At 38.5% G+C, this 26089-nt stretch overlaps 1 protein-coding gene and 1 pseudogene across 7 annotated transcripts in view; both read right to left on the minus strand.

The window, feature by feature from the left end:
• Window positions 1-356: 356 nt before the first annotated feature.
• Window positions 357-26089, minus strand: part of GPR63 (G protein-coupled receptor 63) — a 35712-nt gene continuing 9979 nt past the window's right edge. For 5 of the 6 annotated variants that reach the window (XM_081139728.1, XM_081139731.1, XM_081139729.1 and 2 more), the window contains one exon: window positions 357-5815. In XM_081139728.1, the coding sequence (XP_080995854.1) occupies window positions 4410-5669 (1260 nt within the window). In that variant the 5' untranslated portion in view covers window positions 5670-5815 and the 3' untranslated portion in view covers window positions 357-4409. The remainder of the gene's footprint in view (window positions 5816-26089) is intronic. The other variant, XM_081139733.1, reaches the window with a different exon arrangement.
• LOC308558415 (translationally-controlled tumor protein pseudogene) lies at window positions 10959-11527 on the minus strand (annotated as a pseudogene). Its single transcript has one exon. The product of its transcript is annotated as a translationally-controlled tumor protein pseudogene (transcript).

Genomic DNA, 26089 nt, shown 5'->3' on the forward strand with positions numbered 1-26089 from the left:
AATTAACTCTTATACAAATAAATGTTATTTCCTAGGGATTTAAAAGTCGATTTTCGATAGGCCTTAGATTTTAGAAATGGGAGCGCAGTAGGAAATCATTTTTTCAAAATAGGAGCAGATGCTGTCATTTATTTGCCAAGTGACAATCTAATTTTAAATGACTCAGCAGTAAAATTTTCATAACTCTTCCAGATGGAATTTCTTAAAACTGTTTCTTAATACTAATGATCTCTTGCCAAGTTTGATTTCAACCTTAACTATCCCTGAGAACTTCTAAAACTACAGTACAGTACACACATACCAGTTTTGAGATCAAATATGAAAATGAGAACTCAAAGCAAGCAGTATTTGAAACTAAACTCAGGTTTTAATTTAACAGGAAGTATTATTCATGATAAATTTTCTAAGATAGGATAAAGTAGTCCTAAAAAAAAAAAAAAAAAAAACTCTTTTAGAAACGTTAAACATTTATTTTCTTATTGGTAGCACATTTCCTGGTTAAGAATATGCATAAATAACCATACTTTTTTTGATTTCTGACTATTAACAGTCCAAAATTCAAAGTGTTTTCTTTTTCCCCAGACAGGTCAGCTACTATTTTAAAATAAATTATTTTTAATTACAAAGTCCTAGTACCAATATATACCTAAGAAATGTATTACCATTTACCTGTAATAACAAACATGTTTTTTTGATATTTTTATTATAAAAACTGAGTTTTCAATGAAGGCAGTTTTGGAAGGACTATGGTTCAGAAAATAAATCTGAATTTAGTCCTTTAAACTTAAAACTAAAAATCATGGCAGAATAAAATGTCAAGCAAGTGAAAACTTTTCTGTGATATATACATAAATATTTTCATGTAAACAAAAGCAAAGATCAAGAAAAATTAAATATCTTTGTTAGCAACCAAAATACACAGATTTTAAAAGGTTATTTTATTTTCTTCATGCTTCCATTGAACATGACTGGCATAAGGAGAGCAGCAAGAACTAGATGAATCTTTACATTCCCCTCATAGTCTTCAGGAGGTTACATACAATAAAAACACCTCTCTGGGAGAAAAGATATTAGAGGAACTAGACTCTAGAAAGTCACGACTTCCAAATATTAAGTCACTCCTTTTGCTCTCCTGTTGAAATGAGATGGCTTATCAAAATTTTGCCAGTTGAAAGAAGGTAAAGCTAATACTGCTGACATCCAGCACTAACACACATGGCAGCAAATTAGGCACAAGGTTAAGCAGATTTTCCTCTGGATGCGGATTACCCATGCACGAGAAGGTAACGGCTTCCAACACAAAACAAACATTTCTGAGTAAAACAGACAATATTGAAGTGGGTATATTTTTGATAGAAGTGTGTTTTGAAGTATGCCCCAGGGACCACCTGCAACAGAATCAGGCAGAATGCTCAATGAAATAAAAGTGTGCATTCTGGGCCCAATCCCAGCCCCTCTGGGAATACTTAAAGTTTGAATATCACTACTCCAGACTATTGGGGATTTCATTCGACCACAAATAGTTCACTATGTCTTTCATGCTTATTAGCCATAAGGAAAACGAAAACAAACACATTTCTGATTATGCCAGTCAGTGGTGATAATTAGTAGTGGTGTTTATTTTCCCCGCAAGAAAACACAGGGGAGTAGGCAACATAGGAGTCTGCACCTAAATTTTTCAAAGGTACTCCATAGTACCTTTTTTTAAAAGCTTTCAAATTGTATACATAATAAAAACGTTCAAAATGGTTTGTAAACTGTCATCTGATCAAGACTATCCAGTGTAAAGAGAACTGCTGATCGGTGTTGCTAAATTCTCACAAGGCCCCTTCTTTCTTCTTTCACAAACGCCGAGCACCTCAGCTCTCAGCAGGCGGTCCAGAGCGCTTGCCAGAGGATGCGCCGCCTGCCAAGCAGCACAGAAGTACCTAAGGACTGCTCATAAAAGGACAAGTAAAACAAAAGCGCAGTTTCAACTCCAACCAAAAAGGAGTCTCAAGACCTACTGCCAATATATATTGTAAGAAGAATACAGAGCATGCCGACTTTCCTTAGAGAAAGTTTAATTTCAAATGTATTTAATATCTGCTTGAAATCCAGTTTATATTGAAAATGGACAGTATGATATACTTCAGTGTGCTACTAGTATCTACTATAGTGTTTATGTTCTGTAAGATCCCTATGGGCACAACAGGTTTACCTGTGAATAATATAAGTAGAAACCAAAGAGGTAGGTGACTATCATCATCAGATGATACCAAAACATATTAAATAATATACATGAGTCCAGAAAAAGTTCTTTAACTGGAAAATGAGTTCCAACACCATTACAATTGCAAGAGCAGGGTTTCCCAGGTTTTTTGTGATCTCATCAACCTCCTTAAGTCCTAACTCCTGATACTGTGCCGCGTGCTCTTCAAATGGTCAATGATAAGAAGTAACTAATGAAATAAAATGTAAAGAAATAATACTGGAGACCAAAGAGTGAGGCTGACGTCCACTGGGCTCTTCAAAGATCTCCACTCTCACAGGGAGGAAAGCATATTATAGTTGGGCCAGACCTCAGATTCATCAAATCCAACTCTCTGGTTGTACAGCTGAAAAAACAGAGGCTCATTTGTCCCACTAGTCTACAAAGCACTAAAATTCCAAAAAGGTGCTATAAGTCCAAAAAGTGTTCATGGTTTACTTACCTACTTATAAAGCCCATGGTGTAGCCACGAGGCTACACTTTCAGCCCTTACTGCCTTCGTTCCTGTCAGCTATTTTATAAAGTGTATTAGTGGCTCCAGACAAAAGGGGACCAAAGGGTCTAAATGCACCAAGGCGGTCAGATCATCAGCAAGAGAAAAATAATTTGAAACCCTAGACCTGCCATATTACAACTACACTCAGACCAGGGCTTATCTTTGCTTTGTAGGAGCCTCACCTCTGAGCACACTCACAAACTCCAGCTCTGCTATGGGCTCACACGGATAACAGTGCTGTCCTAGAAGCCCCGGAACATTAAAAAACAGCTGAACAACTGGAAACCTCCAAACCCGCAAGGCGGAGACCTACATACAGCTGTACTGAACTTCTCCAAATTGTCAGTCATTTGTTTTGTAAACCAAAAAATCACCTTACATCCTGATAGCCCTATTTATCTAATATTTTAAGGTTCCATTGTGAAAGGGTGGTTGTGGGTGATTTCATTTTTATATTTCCCAGACTTTCTGCAATAGTTTCACATTTCTTTTGGTAGTAAAAAAATTAAGTTATTTTTTAAAAGGTTTTATAGTCTTAAAAAATAAAAGGATATGCAAAGTTCCTCTTGACTGTGAAACATCTGAACCTGAATGGTGTGTGCGTGGCACAGTGAGTGCACAGCCTCAAGACTTTTGGGATCCTGGCTCAACCACTAACCTTGGGCAGGATTTTAGTCTCTGAGACTTGCTTTCTTCATGTGTAAAGGAAAAAATAATACCTACCTCACAGGATGCTGTGGGGATAAAATGATGTACAGTGCCTGGCACATGGTAGGTGTCCAATAGGCGGCAGGCCCTTCTCCCTGCTGGATGCAGTGAGAATCCTGGAGTAAAAGGAATCACCGAAGCCCGCAACAGCCACCCCTCACTGCATCCCATTTAAATATGCAAGGATTCTCTGTCTCCTTGACTTTGCCCTATTGCTCTAAAGAATTGCTATTGTGCTTAGAAAAATCTCTACATTTCTATGTTCTCTACTTTAAAACTGCACATGCAGATAAAACATTTTTAAAAACTATCTTGCTAGAAATGACAATGCAATGTTTCCTAAAGCACAAACATGTCATGTATAAAAACAATTCTGAAAAACATGACTGAATTCGTTTGTACATTGCTTCTTAAAGTGCACCAAAGTAAATATTAATGACCTTTGAAATGTCACTAACCCCCTTGGGTGTGTTTTTTTAAATAAAAGTAAATCTTTATCTACTGAGATGTACGTGGATTTTGGCTTCAATACAATGGCAAAAAGCAGCAGTGTCTTCCAGAAGAAAAGAATTAATCAACTCGACTAAGCGCATCTGAGCAGCATACAAAACACTTGCAATTAATTCAGTGTAAGTGCAGGCTCAGTAAAGCACAATCCTGATTCCTACCTCCAGAACGAAATCAACCAAAGAAACGAAAAACCAACTCCCCACCCTAAATTGAGGATTTCTCTCAAATCCTGGAGGTAACATCTGTGATCACTTCCCTAGTGTGTATCCTTGGTAACAGAATTATAACTAGTCACCATTCTTTCTATACACTGCACACACACGCACTTACACACGAACCTATAAAAAACAGTCAAGTGTGAGTGGAAAAGCCATGTGGAAGAAAATGCAGAGTCAGATAAAGAGCAACCATGACCTCAAATGTCAGGCAGCTCAGCTCCCATATTCACAACACCGTCCGATGTTCCCCGCACACGTACACAGCACTGGGCCGTATCCGTCGCCTTGTGTGACGCGGAAGCTGCGGCAAAAACTTGAAGGACTTGGGCATCATGTCCAGGCAGGCATCGTGGAATTTCTTAATTCTCCAGTAGTAAATCAGGGGGTTCAATGCAGACTTGAGGTAGCAGAGCCACAGTAGCCAGGTGCTAATCTCAAAGAAGCTGTGCTTATAGTAAAAGTGCTGACTGAACGTTGCCACAAGGCTGTAGGTGGTGAACGGGGCCCAGCAGACGATGAAGACAGCAAAGAGAATCAGGATGGTGGTGAAGGCACGTGTTTTAAAGCCCATGTCAATGCTCATCTGGAAGGGTCTCTGCAGACTCATGAGACCCAGTTTGCTGGCCTGGCTGAGGCACATACCCTCGGGGTAGCTATGGATCCTCAAGGCATTGTGCCGAAGAGTGTTGAGTATGCCCATAAACGAGTACAGTATCACCAGGAAGGGTATGAAGAAGGAAATCAGAGAAATCAAAATCACGTAAGCCTGGTAACCTGGATCGGTTGTGTACCCAAACACGCACTGCGGGGCTCGAGAAGGAATCTGCAGGTCAGGGCTGCCTACAGCCAAAGGGAAAGCTATACAAAAGGAAGTCGCCCAAGAAATTGCGATCAGAACCTTAGCCCTGTATGGATTTAGCTTATCCTGCCTCTGGACTATAATAAGGAACCGATCAATGCTAATGATGAGCAGGATGGCTACGCCCTCAATCACAAACAACCAGAAGAACATAGCAGATACCCTACAGAAGAACTTCCCGAAAATCCACCTGGTAGTGAGAATAGTTACCAAGGCAAAGGGCATGTTCAGCACTGCAAGCAGCATGTCTGCGAACGCCAGGCTGGCGAGGAGGATGTTAATGGCAGATCGCATGGCAGCTTTCTGGTAAACCATGAGGCAAACCACCAAGTTCCCGAGAAAAGACACTAACAGAATAAATACCATTATAGCAGACAGGATGATCTGGAGAGGCAGGTTTAGGCCCTTATAAACTGCTGGTGTTGGGGGTACAGCTGTGCTATTTGCGGTCAAGGGACTCATCCCCGTGGGAGGCATGGTTTCAAAACTGTATCTAAGCAGCGGCCCAGCACCAGGAGGCTGGAATGGTGGTGGGACCGTCGTATTCATATGGGTGCTTTCATAGACGACGAATGTCGCGTTGGTTGCCCCAGCATGGGACGCAGTCAACACTGCGGAGAAGACCATGGTTTCAGTAGAGTGGAAGGCGCCAAGGGACAGGCAGGTGTTCTCCCAGCGTCTCAACCCCGAGCAGCGGCCTCATGTTTCACTGATGGGCTTGGAAACACGTTCTGGAAAACAAAGAGTCGCATCTTCCACAGGAGTCCTGTAGCCTGAAAATAAGCCCAAAACACAGAAAGCAAATGAGAAATGAGCTTTGTAAATAACAGCTGACTTCTTACCTTTCACCATAAAGGATCAGTTTGGCTTTTTATAACCTTTCAAAAATATTTACATCTCTAGCATGGGCAGCACGGAGATGCTGTTCTGTTGATTTATTTTTAGTCAGTCATGACAGAAATTTCATGGCATTCATACATGAATGGAAGTGAGAAGAAATCAAAATGTGTTCACCACTTCAAAGTCAAAAGGTAGAACCTAACTGTTAATTTTTCTTTTACATTTCCAGTAGCAGCACGGCCTTTCCACAGTCACTATTAATACAGATTTTATTACCTCGTTCTGAGAGTACTCATATTTTTCTTAATAGCTCTTTGCTAGAGGTTCATATTCTATTTTTACATTAACACAAACTAGATGGCAAAAAACCTGAACTCGGTTTTCTATTTAACACTTTGGTTCTAACACCTACTAGGTTATTTTCTATAAAGGTCTGAAGCCATTTCTGGGCTTTCTATTTCTTTGTGTTTCTTCCCAGAAATCCACCATCACCATCCTGGAAAAGTTATTCAAAAAGACAAGAAAAATTATATGTAAAAAGTCTTGATCATATTTTCAAGGCTTCTTTTCTTTTTCTAAAGCTTTCTTTGATTCTCATGACCACCAACTTCCATCCTTTATTTTATGATACAAATACTTCTATCTGAGAAGAGAGAAAAAACTGAGAAATTTCTCCTCCCTAAAACCGACTTTATTGTGCGTTAGCAACTTGATAGAAGATGTCAGCCAAATAATAAAGATGGGATTTCTAAAAGAAATTACCACAAAAATACTCAGTAGAGAATTTACTCCAGAAAACTTACATATATTTGGCCATCTTACTCCAAAATGTTTCCTACCACCTTTCTCTTATTCTTACCCCCAATTTCTGCAACCCTAAAGTTTTCCGTAGGAGACTTTATTAGTCTACAAACTTACTAACCCATTTTTGTGATGTGAGTTCTTCCTTCTTTATTGCAGAGATGACCTCTTTAATTAGAAAGAATTCTCTTCGGATTTCTGGCTAGATTCTTTTACTAAATCCCAAAGATTGGGGGGAAAAGTAATGCACCAAGGCTTAAAATAACACTGTAACTTGCTCATTATTTGAACTTAGAATTAGTTATTGATTTTAGGGGTAAATGCCAAAAGCTCATTTATTCATTTCTTGGGGTATAGAGGGTGGAGGCCCCCCATTTGACAGGCCCAAGATCCAGCACTGTGGCCAAACTGTTAGCTCTCTATCATACTTGTCTCTCTCTACAATCCCCTGTTGTCAGGGCTGTCTTTATGAGTAAGGAGAATACTAATCTGCTTGTTCAAAATATTAATTTTACTAGCTACTGTCACTTTTACAGCTTAATTTCTTTATCCCTACTATATGTTATCCATTTTCACTTTTAAATGCAAAATATACCTGGATAAGATGCCACACTAAGCCAGTGACTCTCAAATCTTATTAACCACAAAGGGCCAATGATTAGGGGGTAGTGGTAGTTAGAAAGCTATACACCATAATCACCATAATCTCTTTAGAACTACCTAAACATACATATAAATAATAAAGACAATGCTTGCTATATAATCAGCCTCAATACAAGTCTATCTACAGAAAAATATTATAAACAGGCAAATGTGTCTTAAGCCTAAAAACAGCTATAATTGTACTTGATCAAGCAAACAAACATATATCCATCCTGACGTAGTACACACTTTATTTTTTATTAAAATATAATTGACATACATTAATTTTATTTAAGGTACAATATGATTTGATATTTATATATACTATAAAATGATCATCACAATAAGTCTAATTAATATCGTCATCATACATAGTTAAAATTATTTTTATTGTGATGAGAATTTTTAAGATCTACTATCTTAGCAACTTTCAAATATGCAATGCAATATTATTAACTATGATCACCATGCTATAAATTTCATCCCCATGACTTATTTTTTAACTGGAAGTCTGTAAAACCTTTTGACTCCTTCATCCATTTCAACCACTCCCTATCCCCGCCCCCGCAAACTATTCTCTGTATCTATGACCTTGGCTTTTTTGTTTTATTTTTTAGATTCCACATATAAGTAAGATTATACTATACTCGTCTTTCTCTGTCTCACTCATTTCACTTAACATAATGCCCTCAAGATCCATCCATGTTGTTGCAAATAGCAAGATTTCATTCTTTTATATGGCTGAATAATATTCCATTGTATGTATGGAATATATATTCCAAATATATTGATTCATACATACATACATACATGTGTATGTATACACGACATTTTCTTTATCCGTTCATCCATCAATGAACACTTAGGTTGTTTCCATGTCTTGGCTATTGTGGATAATACTGCAATGAACATGGGGGCAGATATCTTTTCAAGTTATATTGCCATTTTCTTTGGATAAATATCCAGAAGTGGAATTGGTGGGTCATATTGTAGTTCTCTTTTTAATTTTTGGAAGAACCTCCATGCTGTTTTCCATAGTGGCTGCACCAATTTACATTCCCATGAACACTGCATAAGGGTTTCCTTTTTTCCACATCCTCGCTGACACTTTCTTCTTGCCTTTTTGATAACAGTCATTCGAACAAGTGTGAGATGATATCTCATTGTGGTTTTGATTTGCATTTCCCTGATGATTAGTGAAAGATTAGCATCTTTTCATGTACCTGTTGGCCATCTGTATTCTTCTCTGGAAAAATGTCTTTTCAGATCCTCTGCACATTTTTAATTGGATTGTTTGGGGGGGTTGGTATTGAGTTGTGTGAGTTCTTTATATATTTTGGATATTAACCCATCAGATATATGATAAACATTTTCTCCCATTCAGTACATTGCCTTTTCATTTTGCTGACAGACACACTTTTAAACACTTAGTTTCCTTGACCAGGTTGAGAAACAAAAACAAAAACTGGAATGAAGCCAAGACAAAACCACATTTAAAAGATGCTTTTCAGGTGTGTGTATGTGTGTGTGTGTGTGTGTGTGTATATATATATATATATGTGTGTGTGTGTGTGTGTGTGTGTAAATTATATATATATATATATAATCCCATTACTATAAACTCCTAACTCAATTAATTCAATTACTCATTCATCAAATAGTTATTTAAGAACCTAGTACGTGCCAAGCACTAGAGAGACAGTGATGAACAACTGGTTCCTGGATTTCTGGTTAAACAGGGCAGAAACCATAGTCCCTGAATCTCAAAATCACATTGAAATGACAATAGAGGCACTTTTTCAAAACAAAATGTACAAACCAAAAGGACAAGAGGTATGGCCGAAAGACACATCAATAGAAATTTTTTTAAAGCTAAAAGCAGATGGTGGTGTGGTAGCTGACTGAATAGACCAGAACAGAGAACTCCTTATCCTCAGTACTTCCAGGGAAATGTGCTTAGAAGAAGCTGGCACTCCCTATAGATACCCAGAGAAGCTTTGGATTGAGAAGTACCAAATAAGACAGGTATCACACACACATTCATAGCCTTTGCCCGTAACAGGCCCTTAATACATGTCTAGAGGTTCTAATTAGACAAGGGGAATGGTAGACAAAGAACACACCAGGATGAAGGTGACTATACTCCTGTTCTCTTATGAGGTGGGTGGAAGCAGAAATAAATAGCCAGGCATTTCACCTCAGAAGTAACCCAAATTCCAATTTTATTTCACTAAAAACAAAACAAAAAACAATCACTTTCAGGGGCAACCTACTTTAAAAGTTAAAAACAAGAGTCTACAAATAAATGTATATCACAATAGCTATGTCTACTTTTGGGGAGCTGAATTCTATTATTTTTTGGTTTATCTGTAGGTAGAGTAGTAGAAAGCTTTGAACGAAGCAAAAGAGAATATGTAACAATTAAGTGCAGTGGATGGGGTAGGGGAGGGCTTATGTAAAGTTATTTTGATAAAAAGAATATTATCATTACACTAAAATTTCACTTATTTTCAAGATATATCTAACTTAAATCCTATACGCAATAAAACTAAAGGAAAAAATGCTGTGTGTACATTTTAAGTATGAACCATAAGCAGTGTTCTATTTATACCACTGTTCCATTTCTGATATTTTTCTAATTCCAACCAGAATGTTTACACACACACAAAAATTTTTCTTATGAAGGAACATTTAGTTCTTCCATGGACATTTTTAAAAATTAGATTATTAAGCATGAGGATTTATTTGCATTCATGTTACTTTTCCCCACGAATACTAAAGGGAAATTAAACTAAAGGTCAGCAAGAGCTGTTTCAATTTCAAGGAGAATATTCTAAGTTCTTCTGATGACAATTAAAACGGAAACTCAAGTGGCAAGAAAGGTAAGCATTTAATAGAAAAGTATATTATTATAATCAAAAACTAGGAAAATATATTTTTAAGTGGCTAATAGAAGATTAACTTCCTGGAATCTTTCTAGAATACAAAAAAGCAAAAAAAAAATTTTTAATTAAAAAAAAAAAATGATGAGCCCATGGGTGACAGGTTTCTTTTGTCAAATCCCGTAAGCTAATGATTTTTCCCATTTAAAAATGTAACCACCTTAAAGTCATACAAAATAGGTGGCAGGATAAGCTACCTTGCCAACCCTATTTCATGAAGTCTGACAAAAGCGTATCACAATTCCAGGAGACCTAGATTTCTATAGAACTTGGTCCTAACTTGATATGATAAATAAGCTCAGACAACCCTTTGCTTCCAGCTGTATTAGTCTCTTTTAATTCTTTTGGCAATCTCTTCCAGTTAACTACTTCTGTTCATAGGTGATGAAATGTCTAAGGAACCCACTTCAGATGTTGGCTCAGCTGTGAGGATGGTCTTTCCCTTTACTTCAACTCAGAATTAAGACTTTTGACCCTTGTTTTTTATATTCCAGTCTCAGAAGTATTTCCCACTGCAGATGTTATCTGAAGACAGTCTATATGCTTTATAGTAGTGGTCTACAACCAGGTACTTAGCTTCTCCAGGAACACTACACAGGATGGATTTTAAAATGTATTAAACTAAGAGGCATTCTCTCAAATGAGTTTAAATGCATTTTATTTTCAGACAACCTACATGTCACGTTTTTTCTTAAAACAATGCCTCCACTCCAAATAAGTCAAGGTCAAAATAAATAAAGAGCTCAAGATACCATCAGTCCCATTTGTCCTAGTCCTGGTGTGTGGATGAAAAGCAGCAGCCAGTTATGACGGCAGGTGATAGATCCAAATTGCCAAATTCATAAACATTTTTCCATTTCTAAACCATCCTTAAAGGAAGTCATATATGGGGTCACACCATCCTCAAGGTAGTCCAGCAGAGCAACCATGCCATCTGGATTCAGGTTGTCACCAATAAAGAACTGGCAGGTTTTTGAAATTAACAAGGATGTGCTTGATTTGTTCTGCAGCCCCTGTCATAAAAGGCTTTACTCTTTCTGGTCTCCGTTCTTCAAGTTTCCCTTTGATTGATTTCACATCGCCTTTGATGTACTTCTGGTAGGCTTCCTTTGTGAAGCTGGTTTCCTGCAAACGATGGTTCATGCCAACATCAACACCAGGGACAACTGTGCTTTCGGTACCTTCGCCCCCTGGGCCTTCAGCAGAGGCATTTCCACCAATAAGCTAGTCATCAATGTCGCCCTCTGTCCTGCTGGCCATCTCCCCCTCTGCCTCCAGGCACAGCCCGCCTGTGATCTCCCAGATTTCGTAGACACAGGAGAACAGCTCCTCAAGGCTGATGAAGGCCGGGAGACGGTCCCGATGGAGGCGGGCAGAAGACGACCGCGGTGGCATTGCCTTAGCAGGAGCCTGGAGCCCGGAGCCAGCACGGTGCAGCCCGAGCGGCGCTCGGGGCGGGGGATGCGGGCGGGAAAAAGTGACAGGTTTTATTAAAATTCCTTTTGTCTGCTATTTCTATTTTTATTCTCGGGCTCACATTCATTAGGTCGTTCTTCTGCTGAAAATCTTTACCTGCCTTGAAACTATTATTAGGGAAAACACAGGCCAATTTAATTTCATCAGCCTTTTTGAATAGTTCACAGATATACTTGCCTGCCATGGATGTTTCTCATAATGTTATTTGACTGTAAGTTCAATATTTGGAGTGAAATACCAAGTCTTATTACATAATGAACCTGGAATCTTAAAACAAATTAAGCCTGCCTAGACTTATAATTGTTATGTTAAAACTTGAATATCTCCTCTTATCACCTATAAACTATTTGCATAGGGTAAGAGTGAAAAGTTTTGTTTTGTTTTTTACACCTAAGGAAGTACATGGGCACTGAGACTGAAATCCCCGTGCTAATTAAAAGCAATTATTATTCAGTCTGATTTTTAAAAGGTTTAAAAGCTTTGTTCTTCTCTTCTCATGCCATACGCAATCTCCTCCTGCCTACTCCTTCAATTACCTGCATGCAGATACCTGACAAATGTGTTTTAATGGCCCAAAACTGACTTCTGAGTTCCAGCCTTGTGTACCCAACTGCTCATAGAACACCTCCACTGGGATATCACCAAAGCACCTCAAACCCTGCATGGCCCCCCTCTAAGCTACCCGACACCAGTGTTCCCATGCTCAGGGACTGGATCGCCACCCACCCGGTTATACAAGCCAAAAACCTAACAGTCACTTTCACATCTTCCACCCTGGGCTATCATTCATTCCATCCCCCAAGAACTGTACATTTTAACTCTTAAATACTGTTCCTGTCAGGCCACTTCTCTCCAGCTCACCTACATCATCCTGTTCTAACTATCAACAACTCTCATAAGGCAGCAGTTTTCCCCTGGGATATTCACAGCTGGATTCCCAAGGCCTACGACTGTGCCTGTCACATAGTTGATGTGTAGTAAACATTTGTTAAGTGAATAAGCCACCTCCTGCTACTATTCGTCCATCCCTACACCCCATTCACTTTGTGAATTCTCACTCTTCCATTACTATGGGAACCTCCCCTGACCAAGCCAGTCCCCACCCCTACTCTATTGTCTCATTTTAACATGTACTTCTCCGTGATAATACTCGATCCACAATCATTTTACAGTATCCATGGCCTCCCTTGACTCAGGCCTGTGCTCATGCCCCCATCTTGACTGGAAAGCAAACTCCAGGAAGGCACAGATGTGATATTGTTTTGCTCAGCACTGTATCCTGAAACTCATTTAACAGCCTGGCATATAGTATCCACTCAAAAGCTACTAAATCACTCAAAAAAATTATGTTACCATATTCATAACCTAATGCCTCCTTTTATTCCCTACATATGAAACCCTTAAAATAGGAGTTCATTCTACAGTATTACCTTTAGAGTCTTTACTGAAACATTTAGTGCATCTTGTCCATTTGGGAAGCAAGCCACAGAGATCAGCATAGTAACACAGAGGGAACAGGTGAAACAATTACCTGGCCGGATATGAAGATCAGGGCAGGTTTCTGTCCTCTACATAAAGAGCCACAGAGTTGCTCTAGTCTGAATATTTGTGTCCCCTCAAAATTCCTATGTGGAAAACCTAATGGCCTGACGTGATGGCATTAGGAGGTGGGACCTTTGGAAAATGATTATGTCATGAGAGTGGAGCACTCATGAATAGAATCAGTGCCCTGTTAAAAGAGGCGCGAGGAAGCTCCCTTGCCCCTTCTGCCGTGAGAGAAAACAGCGAGAAGTCTGCAACCTGGAAGTGGGCACCCTGGCCTCTGATTCTAGCCTCCAGAACTGTGAGAAATAAATTTCTGCTGTACATAAGCCAGCACCCAGTCCATGGTACTTTGTTACAGCAGCCCAAACAGACTCAAGAAATAAATAGAGGAACACAATTATATTAAACCTATAGTCTAGAAATTATGTGAATGCAGGCATCAGGTTCATAGAAACTAGGGAAATATGAATCTAAGATTAAAACCTGAGCAGTAATAAAAATAAAACAGTATAATAAAAATCAGAGCATTATAAAACTCTTACAGACTATAAAAGGGAAACTAGGAAATGAGAACAAGGTTGAGAGAAGTTGGGAAAGTGCTTTGGACCCTGTTGACATGCCTCCCTAGTTCCACCTGCCACCTGGGCCTCCTTCAAGCCCCTGGACGTCAGCTAACAGCCCAAATCCGACCCCACACAACCCACCAAGGTTCTGGCTCCTCCAACCCCTTCTCAACCCATATTACACTGCTGGGCATGAGATAGGCTTCCTACTGGCTGCCCAGAGAGGCTCCCCATCCCAGCCAAGGAGTGAAGGTCTAACAACACTCCACGGTGTGAGTTTCGCTGGGGAGAAGACAGAAAGGATGTCTCTTCCTTACAGCCCTGACTGACCACCAGGCCTACGGAGAGTTCTTTAAAGTCTGTCTGGAAGACAACTCACTTGATGAAGTTGTGGCCAGATCAGTAACATACTACCTTGCGTTCACTTTTCCTTCCTCTCTGCCTCACCTCCTTTTTCCCAGCATTCTAGTGACCCAGAGATTATACTTCCATATTTAGTTTCCCACTATGTTAGCTTTGCCTCAGGCTATGGTTTCTAGGAAACCCCTGCTAAGAAACACCAAAGCACTGAAAAAGAGATACTAATCTAAAAAGGAATTATTACTACTACTACTACTACTTTTCTTCTGTGCCCTAATTGCAGTTAATGACCTCACCATCTATTTGTCCACCTACCAGCACACCACACCTGTCACTCTCGCCTGCCAATTTTACCTCCTAAGTACTTCCTTAACTGTTTCCCTCCTCCTTATCCCTATGATCATGTCTCTAGTCCAGGTGGGAGCCTCCTAAATGGTCTCTCTTCCTCAGTCTTGCCTTCCCCCTTTAAATCCACCCATCAAACTGTAGTCAGATGTTGTTGTTTTTTAAAATCACAATCTTAACCATTTAAACACTTGATGGATTCCCATCAACTACAACAATGGTGACCAATCTTTTTTTCTCCTCTAATCTGAGGGATTCAACATGCTCATAACTGATAGGAATTTGGGTGCCAAGGAAATATGGACAGATGGTCACCAAAAATATGTGTATCACAATTTCTAAAGGAAATTCTGCCCTCCTAGATTATAATATATCCACTTATTGCTGTTTTTTGTTTTTTTCTGACTCTTGCCCCTTCTCCTATCATCTGTTAAGGGTGGGGTTACTGGGCCATCCATGGAGGTAATCATGTCACTGCCAAGCACTCCATCTCTGTGCAGTGACTGTTTGGGAATGGGTCCATGACACCTGCAGGTCCCTCCACCTACAGGGCCTTCCACACTTCTGTCAGGTCCCTCTTATGCACTCTTACTTGCTTTAAGATATCATTCTCTCCAGGAATCCTTCTCAGGGCTGCACATTGAACGAAGCACCTTCTCTCTGTGCTCCAAGTGTACTCTACACACACCTCCGGGTCAGCATTGCACTATGCTACGACGACATTACCTCCCCAGGAGCAAGGCACCTGTTAAGTTTTTATTAGGTCTTTAAGCCCAGGCAGGTAGTAAGGAAAGACTGATTTTAAAAAGTAATCTGGGATTCCTCTGGATTAAATACATTCTGTGACTATAACTACCCACAAAGTAAAATACCCATCTCTGTGAATCCCTTCAATAAAATAACAGAACTTTAAGATTTATAGATAATTTTAAACTTAGAGGAAAGAAAAGGTACCAAAAGAAAGAACATTTCCTTTTCCTAATCATCTACTTCTACTTCCCATTTCCCTACATATATTCCAAATACTGACTGCTCTTTAAGGATTTTTCAATCTAAACGACCAATATTTAGGGGCCTACTTAACTCAGTAAGACATGACTCGGACATTTTAAGTGTTATTTATGAAGACTGTAAAAACATGGAGAAACGCCTGTAATGTAAAGTCTTTAAAAATGGGATAGAATAGTACATATAAAGTATAACTGTTTTACACATAAACACACATACACACAGAGGCTCAAAGAAAATAATCACCCCAATGCTGAAGGTAATGTTAATGGTGGTAGAAATATGTGCTTTTTCTTTTCTTTCTACATTTTAATGTACTTTTATTACTTTTATAATAGAAGTAATTAACTTGAATCCTAAAAAAATATTTTCAATGTATTTGAAAGGAAGCATAAAGCCATGCCTCATTTAAACTCTAATATAGTAAAACCCCGTTCTATAAGGATTATTCATTATAGCTGAGTGACCCAGGTAACCCTGAGGTGAGTGAATGAACTTCACCACCTTTGTGACAGACATGTTTGGACAAGCACTATTCACTTCCCAAGCCCCTCTAGTTATGCTGGAATGTCGTTAAAGATGCAGATCAGCCGTGCAGGACGCAGGGCTGAAGGACTCTGCTTCCTAACTGGTCTGCTACTACTGTACATCTTGAGAGCTCCCAAAAAAATGCAGAAAGACAGATTCTGAATGGGGTGCTTTTCTTAATGGGACAAATGGTTGTCCCTGGAGGTTACTGGACCGGATGTGAAGCCCATACTGGGAAACGCATTTCCAGGAGGCTCCCAATGCCTGTGCTTTTAGCTAAAGCAGAGCAGAGCGGTGGCTCTTTAGCCCCAGCCTCCACCACCCCAGCAGAGCTATTTCAACAGGGGCTTTGACTGCTCCTCTGGCATGAAGTGTCCCCAGCCTCCACCCTCACCAGTGCTTCGACTTCCTGCAGTGCCAGCTGCTGATCCCTGGAAGGACGGCTCCGTGGCGCTGGCTGGCTGCTCCACTTACCGCCTTCTCTTCCTGTGCCTTCCATCTCCTACCATTTCACTCATACTCTGATTTGAAGGAAAGGATAAGCCTTCAATATGAAGCCAGATGCTGTCTTGTTCTTTGTCTTTGGAATGCCAGGTGAAAAAGTCGCAGATCTGCAATGTTATCTAGGAACTTGCTATTCACTGTGTGGTCTGTGGACTCGCAGTATCTGCATCACCTGGGAGCTTGTTAGAAATGCAGAATCTCAGGCTCCAGAGCTGCTCAATCAGAATCTGCACTTTCAAAAGACCCTGAGGATATCCCAAGGCACATTAAAGAAAAGCACTGACTGAGTTAGGTGTCTCTGGGTAAGTTATTTTCAGTTGCCAAACCTCTGTAGCTTTACTTACACATTTGATGCTGTTTTAAGCCAGGAGAGTGGAGAGACTATGCCTGCCCTTCACCTTCCCAGTAAATCAGGAAGCATGCTCATTACTCACTCAGAGTCTAGCAGTAGGGATGGAGCTGTGAGGATGTGCAGACTGTCTAGACCTGTGCTCCAGGAGCAGGGCTTTCTCCCAGGGCTGCTGAGGTTTCAAGGGAGTTGAAATCAGCTAAACTCTGCACTGGTCCAGATTTGTGGATCCCAAAATGCTAGATGCTTTAACATGTTTCCCAAATTCCATGAAAATTAAATTCTGTACTATGTTTTATCCAATATTTCAGAAGTGTTTAAGTATATAAATCAAATATTCAGAAATTGGAGAAACTTAGGGGAAGCCCAGTCAGAGAAAAAATAGTTTCTCATTGATTTTTTTTTTTCCTAGCCTCACTGGTTCCTAGGTAAGTTAAACCCTGAGGTAATACAAATCACCTCTAATTCATGAATTGAGTCTTCACAGATTATCAAAAATTTATGGGTAGACATATTAAGTTCATTTTTAAAATCAATAATGGAATATTTTGCTCCAATTTAAATATACCTTCTCTAGTATTTAGAATAATATCTATATTTATATCAGAATCTCAACCAGACACCAAACCAAGTAACATGTACTTTTTAATTAAAATTTTTATTTTGAGATAATTGTAGGTTCACAAGAAGTGAACCTACAATTTAAGAAATAATAAAGAGATCTGTTTCCCCAGTTTCCCAAGTCTCTTGCAAAATGATAGCACACATCACTAACGAGACATTGAAAACAGTACAGTCAACATATGGAACAATTCCATCACCACAAGAATCTCTCCTGTTGCCCTATTCTAGTCACGCCCCTAGCCCTCCCATAGCCCCACAGTTGTCCCTGACCCCTGGGCACCATTAATCTATTCTCCATGCCTATAACTTTGTTATTTCAAGAATGTTATATGAATGGAATCATACAGTATGTCATCTTTGGGACTTTTTTCACTCAGCATAATTCTCTGGAGAGTCATCCAAGTTGTTTCATATATCAATAGTTTGCTCCTATTTCTTGCTGAGTAATAGTCCATCAATCCACAACAGTTAAACCATTCACCCACTGAGGGATATGCGTGTTGGTTCCAGTTTTTGTATATATTAAGTAAGCTACTATGAAAATTTATATACCTGTTTTTGTATAAATGTAAGTTTTCATTTCTCTAGCATGAATGCCCAAGAGCACAATTACTGGGTCATATGGTAGTGTGTGTTTACTTTTATAAGAAACTGCCAGTTTTCCAGAATGGCTGTACCATTATATGTTCCTACCAGCAATGTGTAAGTGATTCAGCTGCTCCACATCCTCACAAGCACTTAGTGTTGTGACTGTTTTTTATTTTAACCATTCTAGCAAATTTGTTGTAATATCTCATTATTGTTAGTTTGCATTTCCCTAATGGCTAATGATATGGAGTCTTATTTACCATCTGTATATGATCTTCAGTGAAATGTCTCTTCATATCTTTTGCCTATATTTCTAATTGAATTGTTTTGTTTTTTACTGTTTTGAGAATTCTTTATACTCTCAATAAAAGAAAGGGAAATACACTCTCAGAGATACTATTACTCACCTCTAAGACTGGCAAAAAATTTAACATACTTGATATTGCTATCTTTGTTAGCCAACTCCATCTATTACTGGTGGGAGTGCAAAATGATACAACTTATTTGAAGGGAAATTTGGCAATATCTAACAAAAACTTATATGCATTTACCCTTTGACCCAGTAATCACGGTTCCAAGAATTTACCCTAAAGAAATACTCCACAAATACAAATCAACATATCCATGAGATTACTCATTGCAGTACCGACTGTAATAGCGAAATACTGAAAGCAACCTAACTGCTCATCTAGGAGATTGGGTGAGTAAATTTTATACAGCCACACAGCAGAATACTATGGAGCTGTGAAAAAGAGTAAAGATTTCAATAAACTGACAATGAACTCATAAAGCAAAGTGCAAAAGAACATATACAATGAGCTGTCTTTGTAAAACAAAGGACAAACATGAATGTATGTATGTATTTGCTTATTTTTGCAAAAAGAATAGGGTCAAATATGGGGAGTGGGGAAGTACTAAGATGGAAAAGACAAGAGATGCTAGGAAGGCTTCTGAGCATATGTTTACATAATTTTGAACCATTTAAATATTTTAAGTATTCAAAACTTAATATTAAAGGGATAAACATGTAAATCCTCAAAAAATTTTAACTGATTTTAGAAAAAAGGAGAGAGAGTGGGAGAGCGAGGAACAAAGATGTGAGAAACATTGATGGGTTGCCTCTCACACATGTCCTCGCCAGATCGAACCCGAAACCTGGGTATGTGCCCTGACTGGGAACTGAACACTCCCCCCCATTTTGGTGCACAGGACAAAACTCCAGCCAAGTGAGCCACACGTGCCAGGGCAAAACCCTCAGGATTTAATACATACAAAAATTAATGAACCTAAATCTGTGTATCAAATTCATAACCACACTGAAGAAAGATTTTATCTTCTGAACATAGTACTCTGATTGTACACCCACAGAATGACCCACATTCTAAGGACAAAAAAACAAAAAAATGCAAAAAACTTGCAAAGAAACTCTGAACTTTACTTAGCATATTTTTTGTTAGTAGTGATACTGATACTTGGCAAAACTATTCTGTATGCATCATAGGTTAAAGCTTGTATACATTTATATCCCCTCCCCATCCGGCTCTGTGCACCGAAAGTGTCTAGAATCCATACTCCAGAAACAGTGAGCATCCAGGTTTTGGTTTGTAAACACCATTAAAAGAAAAGAAGCCTCCTTAGAAAAATGGCTGGCTCCAGCCTGGGACAGGAAAAGTAGGAGATGTGGCTGAAGTACCTCATTGTACCAGAAAGCAAAGAAGTGCTCAAGGACTAATGGGAACTTGACAATCTCACTTTCTCTCTAGAAGCTTTTAGGAACTTTCCACTGAATGTTCTTAAATTTCACAAGAATTGATTGAACTTAAAGCTGCCTTCATCCATTCTGCTGGGGTCTCAGACTCGTCAATATGAAGATTTGGATTATTTCCCAGAGCATAAGAGGAGCTTCTATTATTTATTTGATATTTTCAACTATTCATTTACTCTGTTATAGCTTCTGGAATTCCAAGTATTTAAATACGTATCAGACCAACTTGACTGAGCCTGTCTGTTGGCCCTTCTTTCAAGTTTTCTGCCTCCCTTTTGCACTGTGCTCTAGGAAATTCCCTTATAGTCATCTTTCATGTTTTCCATCGAATTATTTTAATTTTGACAAACAAATGTCTAATTTTTGCAAGTTCTTCCTTATTCTAAACTTATTCAAGTTCCAATTTTCTACATCCTGTTATTTTCCAGATTTCATCTTCCTAAAACTCCCCTAAAGTTTTCTTTTATATTCTCTTCTGTTCCTTAATTATTTGTCTCTTACAAAGACATCTGTTCTGTTTGTCTTGTCACTCTTTTGTGATACTGTTTGTGTCTCGTCATGTATCTTGTAGATATTTCTGAATAAAGGACAGGGTGGCTTTCTCCTCTAGGGCTGCTACTGGTTCTCCTGCTTTTCTGGTAGCCTTGTCTATAATAAGGCAGCTGGCAGGGAGTTCTGTGTGTGGACTTCTCAAAAGACAGGCTTGATTTTAGGTTGAGCAGGGGCGGGCCTTCAAATATCAAGAAGACAAGGGCTTCACTCGGGGCATATGCACTCCCCTTATCAGCTCCAATTATCTCCCAGGCAGTTCCCTTGATTTCTTGAGAAGTTTCTAGTTTTCAACTCCGGGATAAAAGACTAGTTTGCTCTCTTCTATAGGGTAGGGTTGGAGGTAGAGGAAAACAGTGTAAGTGTGGGCCAGGGCTTAACTGTTCATTCTACCTCCTCCATTCATTGCACTTAGATACCACTGTGAATTTCTCTTAACTTGAAATAGCTGTTATGGCCAATGGAAGTCTGCAGAAAACAAGGCGAGGTGAACTTTTCAAAAATCCTCGGTCATAAAAGGATTCTCAATGTTCATGCTAAGAAATTACTGAACCCATCTGTTTTTGTTCTTTCTCTTTTTAAAAATTTCTGTAATATTTGAGATGAAGAGAAAACCGCTCTTCCATAAAAAGCATATCAGCCCTCTTTGTTTAGGCATGTATGTACACATTCTCGAGTCTCCCCTACAAGTTTGTTTTACCTTTAAGATGCCTTCTAGTTTTTGATTTACCTCTGAGCAGTAGCTATGGTTTTTTAACATAAGAGTGGGCCATTAAGGATGACAACGTAAGAAAATCTGCGTGAGTCTACCAGATATTCAATTTGTATGAAAACAAAGCCTTATGTGAAGGTTGGCACTACCTGAAACGTAGGGAATAATAAAAATTACTATAAAAATTCAACAAAAAAGACAACTCTGGTATTATTTATGCTAATTCAAAGCAAATATTTAAAAAATGCACAATAGCATTCAGTTGTATTCAGAAAATAATCCATAGGCTTATTCAACCTACAATTTCATATCTGAAACATACTGTATATGTGTGTGTGTGTGTGTGTGTGTGTGTATTTCAACCAAAGGAGAAAATGTATGGTATTGTTGAGTGCCATGCCAATTGAGAGCTACATGGAAATATTTTCTGCCCCAGTCATGTTCCTTTCCCTTTCAGTCTCTTTCCTGACATTGGAGAACACAGCAGAAACCATTCATGTGAGTATATTTCTTTCTCTATAAGTTCTCATAAGTGTGAACTAAAAGAAAATTATCTCCACCACTCTGGTATTTCTATCGATCAAAGGCAGCCATTTGAATTTGTGAAAGCTTCAGAGTTGCCAATTTTTATCTCACTAAACTTCTTCGTGCCTGTTTTTCCTACCCGAGAGCCGTCATTCATTCACCATGCAGCAATGCTGCCTCTAGTCCCATCTCTAACCCTATTACCTCTATTAAAACAATAACCAATTAACACTGCCTTTCAGTGTTTACTTATATACGTCAAATACTAACCTAGTGCTTACTAATTAGCTAGACACTATTCTGGTACTTTACTAATACTGATATTCATAATAACTTTAGAAGGTGGGCATCATAACCATCCTCATTTATAGATGGGGAAGCTGAGCTACAAAGAAACTAGGTTACGTGCCCAAGGTCACACAGTTCATAGATAGCAAAGCTAGGATTTGCACCTAGATAACCTGGCTCTAGTCTGTGAATCATCATGTTAGGGAAAAGAAGTCTTCTTCCATAATGAGAGAAAAAAATTAAGATGTGCAATTATAGTTACCATTTCTTAAACACACCCCATGTATCAGGCCTTCACCTACATTATTGCTAATCCTGGAAAACCACCCCAAAGACAAAAATTATTTCCCCCATTTTGAAGACAAGTAAGCTGAGGCTCAAATTGCGACATGTCTCCAATCACAGCTGATGGGGGAGCTGGAAGTGGAACCCAGAACGGCCTGGCTCCAAAGTTCCTGGTTCTTTCTAAAAGGTGCTGCCCAAGGAAAGAGAAAGGGACGTTCACTGCATTTAACACAGCAGTCTACAATGTGAAAAATGCTGTCCCTAGCTATGGCCCACATCCCTGGTCCAGTAACTTGAGGATTTTATTTTTAGACCAGCCTTCCCCAAAGGTTTCAGTTTTTTCTTCAGAACACCATTCCCTGAGGGCTAGAGGCGGCATGAGAGCAGACATTATTTTTTATGCAGAGTTGATGAAATGACCCAAAAAAGTAGCACAGTGACTGAAACAAGCACATTTCTTGGAGTAAAATTATACTTCCACAATTAAAAGAGCCAAAGTATGCCTAACATGATGAGGAAAATTACACTATCCCTCATCCTCAGACACTATTTTCATAATGTTTACTAAAAATTCAACTGTCTGGATAATTTCTGGAAATCCAAACAGTTGGTTAGAGTCGGATAAACTATGTTAATGGAGAATGCTTTTGATTTTAAAAATTTTCATGTTCCTGCTTTAGAACTCTGGTCAGTCTAAAACTGTCTCACACTTAAAACCCTTCAAAGTGTGAGTAATAAGGCTGCTATTCAGCATTTATATGATACTGCTAGGAGTGACATTAATTTAACTTCATGTGAGGAAGGTAAGATATTCATTCAATTCCCCTTTTACATTTGTGGAGATTTAGCTAACAGATACTTATCCCCCATAAATGTGGTACATCACCAAGAAACACTTGGTCCTATGTTACTGATTTGGATAAATGCGAGAAAGAAGACAATGACTAAAAAACGGGATGCCTCACCGACTTGAGACCATGCTCCTAACTGAAATGGCATAAATCAGTAACTAAAGAAATGTTTCATAGTGATTAAGCACTGAACAAGCATGACACGGGAAACCACCTTCATGAGCTTATTGCTCCCACCTCTGCATTATTTTTTAATGCAATCTGCTTCATGTTTACATGGACTATAACATACACAAGATAACAAGAAAGAATACAAAAGAAAAGGAGCTATAACCCTTGATTCAGAAGTTTTCAAACATTATAAACATTAATAGGAAAGCCATTGCTTTTAGGTTCATTAAGGTAATAATCCTTTATCTTCAGATGAATGACTTCTTAATTATTAAAGGCAATGTGCCCAGCCAGCATGGCTCAGCGGTTGAGCATCGACCTATGATCCAGGAGATTGCAGCTTGATTCTGATCAGGGCACATGCCCCGGCTGCAGGCTTGATCCCCTAGGCATGTAGGAGGCAGCTAATCAATGACTCTCTCATCACTGATGTTTCTATCTCTCTCTCCCTCTCATTCCTCTCTCTGAAATCAATACAGACATAAAAAATAAATAAAGGCAATGTTACACAGTTCTTCAAAATCAGTGAACAATAATGAAGAATTTTCGGTAAATCATAAAGAGAAGATGCCAACCATCATTTGAAATAGTAGTCTCACTAGAATAAAAAAATTTTTTAAGAAAATTAAAATGATATTTTTTTGCCTTGCAAATTTTCAAAGGTTTAAAAGAGATGAAAATAATTCTAGTTTGCCAGAATTATTATCAGTAGAAATGCAACCTCACAGTAATTCAATAAGCTTTATTAACAGCCTTAAAAAACATTCCAAGGGAATTCCTTCCCTGGCGCAATAAAAAAAAAAAAAAAGACAAGCTTGTGGCAGACCAATGCCCCCCCACCAAGAACCACCAAAACAGCTGGATATTTTTTTAAAACCTCTTTGAAGGCATCTAAGAGCTACCAGAGCAGTGGGAACCTGAGAGGCCACAATCTGAGAGAGAAGGAAGTGTGGAAAAGTGAGGTAGCTCTGCATTTGGTGATACTTTTCCCCTGGAGGCATGAGCCAATTCTAAAATGCCAGCTCAGAAGTTTTTCTCAAGGCAGCTGTGAAGCTGAAAGCCTGAAAAGTGGCAGCTGAAAGGCTTTAAAGTAGCTGAGAAGCTTAAAGTTGAGTAAGAAAGGCAGCTGGGAGGCTGAGATGCTGAGTAGAAGCTAGAGTCCAGGATTCATAGGCGGGTGGGAGAAGTGATTTCGGAAGGACTTCACTCTTGGACTAGGCATGAACAGAAAGCTGAACAACCAAACACCAGCCTCTAATTAGCTCAAGTTTGAGTTTCCTAATCTTAATTAAGTTTCCAAATCAAGTTTATTTTTAAGACACAAATAAAACATTAAAAGTATTAGCTATGTAAAGAAAAGATTAATAAGTTGACCAAAAGGCATCATTATGAGAATGAAAAGGCAAGCCAAATGATAGGCTCACTTGCAATTAGATAACTGACAACAAACTCATACCCTTAATATAGATATAGATATTTTAATGCCAACAAATTTATAAGAAAAACACAAACAAAGCCGCTGAAAGATGAGCAAAGAAACTGAACTGAAACTTCACAAAAGATATCCAAATAGCGGTGCGCGCACACACACACAATAAAGGTGCTCTCCCTCATTACTTATCAGGGAAATGCAAATAAAAACCACAGGAAGACACAAATCCAACAGAGGGCTAAAATTAAAAAGACAGCAAACAGTAAGTGTTGGTCACGGTGTGGTGCAAATAAAACTTGCATACATTTCTGCTGGGAGGAGAAATTGGTAATAGTCAGTGGAAAACAGTTTGCCATTTATGGTGAATTTGTAGTTATGCCTGCTCTATAACCCAGTAAACCCACTCCCATATATACAATGAACAAAACTGGTCACATTTGTGCACCAAAAGTCAAGTACAAGTATATCCCTAGCAGCACTATTAAAAATAGCCAAATACTAGAAAAGCAAAAATGTCCATCAGCAGTAAAATTGATAAAAAAATGTGATATATTTCCATAATGAAATACTATACAGCCATGAAAATGAATGAACTACTGCAACACACCACATAGATAAATCTTACAAATACAATATTGCACAAAAGATAGGCACAAAAATGTATATAATATTCTATTTATATAAAATTCAAAAAGCAGGCAAAATTATTCCATGATATTAGTAATTATTGGTTATCTTTGGGGAACAGGGGCTTCTGGGGTGTTGAGGGCCTCCTGACATGCTGGTAATATTCTCTCAATCTGTGTAGTAGTTATATACAACATATTCATTTTTTCAAACTTCACTGTACTTTGCCCTTATGATTTGTACATCTTCCTCTTTGATGTAATATTTCAAAAAAACCTAATTAACTATATATATTACAAACTTGTAGAAAATTTACTTCTCAGGATCTATCCTTAAGAAATATTTTATAATATCCTTTAAAAGTTCAAATTAAAATACTATATATAAAATCTTCCAGATCTTGAGTAAGGCAAAGGATTCAAAGATATGAAACTGAAAGAACAGTCCATAGGAAAAAAAACAACTGACAAATTGAACCTATCAAAATTCTAAGTTTTTCTGGTTCAGATGACCTAAGTAAGAAAATTAAAAGCCATGCAACAGACTGAAAGTATTTGCAAAACACATATCAAATAAAAGACCTGTATCCAGAATTTGCAAAGAACACATAACTTAATAATATTCAAACCCAATCATAAAATGGACAAAAGATAGGAACAGTCACTTCAACAAAGATATACAAATTTCTAATAAGCACATGAAAAGATGCTCAACATCACCGTCATTA

This window comes from Miniopterus schreibersii, assembly GCF_964146895.1.
Source record: "Miniopterus schreibersii genome assembly, chromosome: 6".
In the NCBI taxonomy this organism is placed as follows: Eukaryota; Metazoa; Chordata; class Mammalia; order Chiroptera; family Miniopteridae; genus Miniopterus; species Miniopterus schreibersii.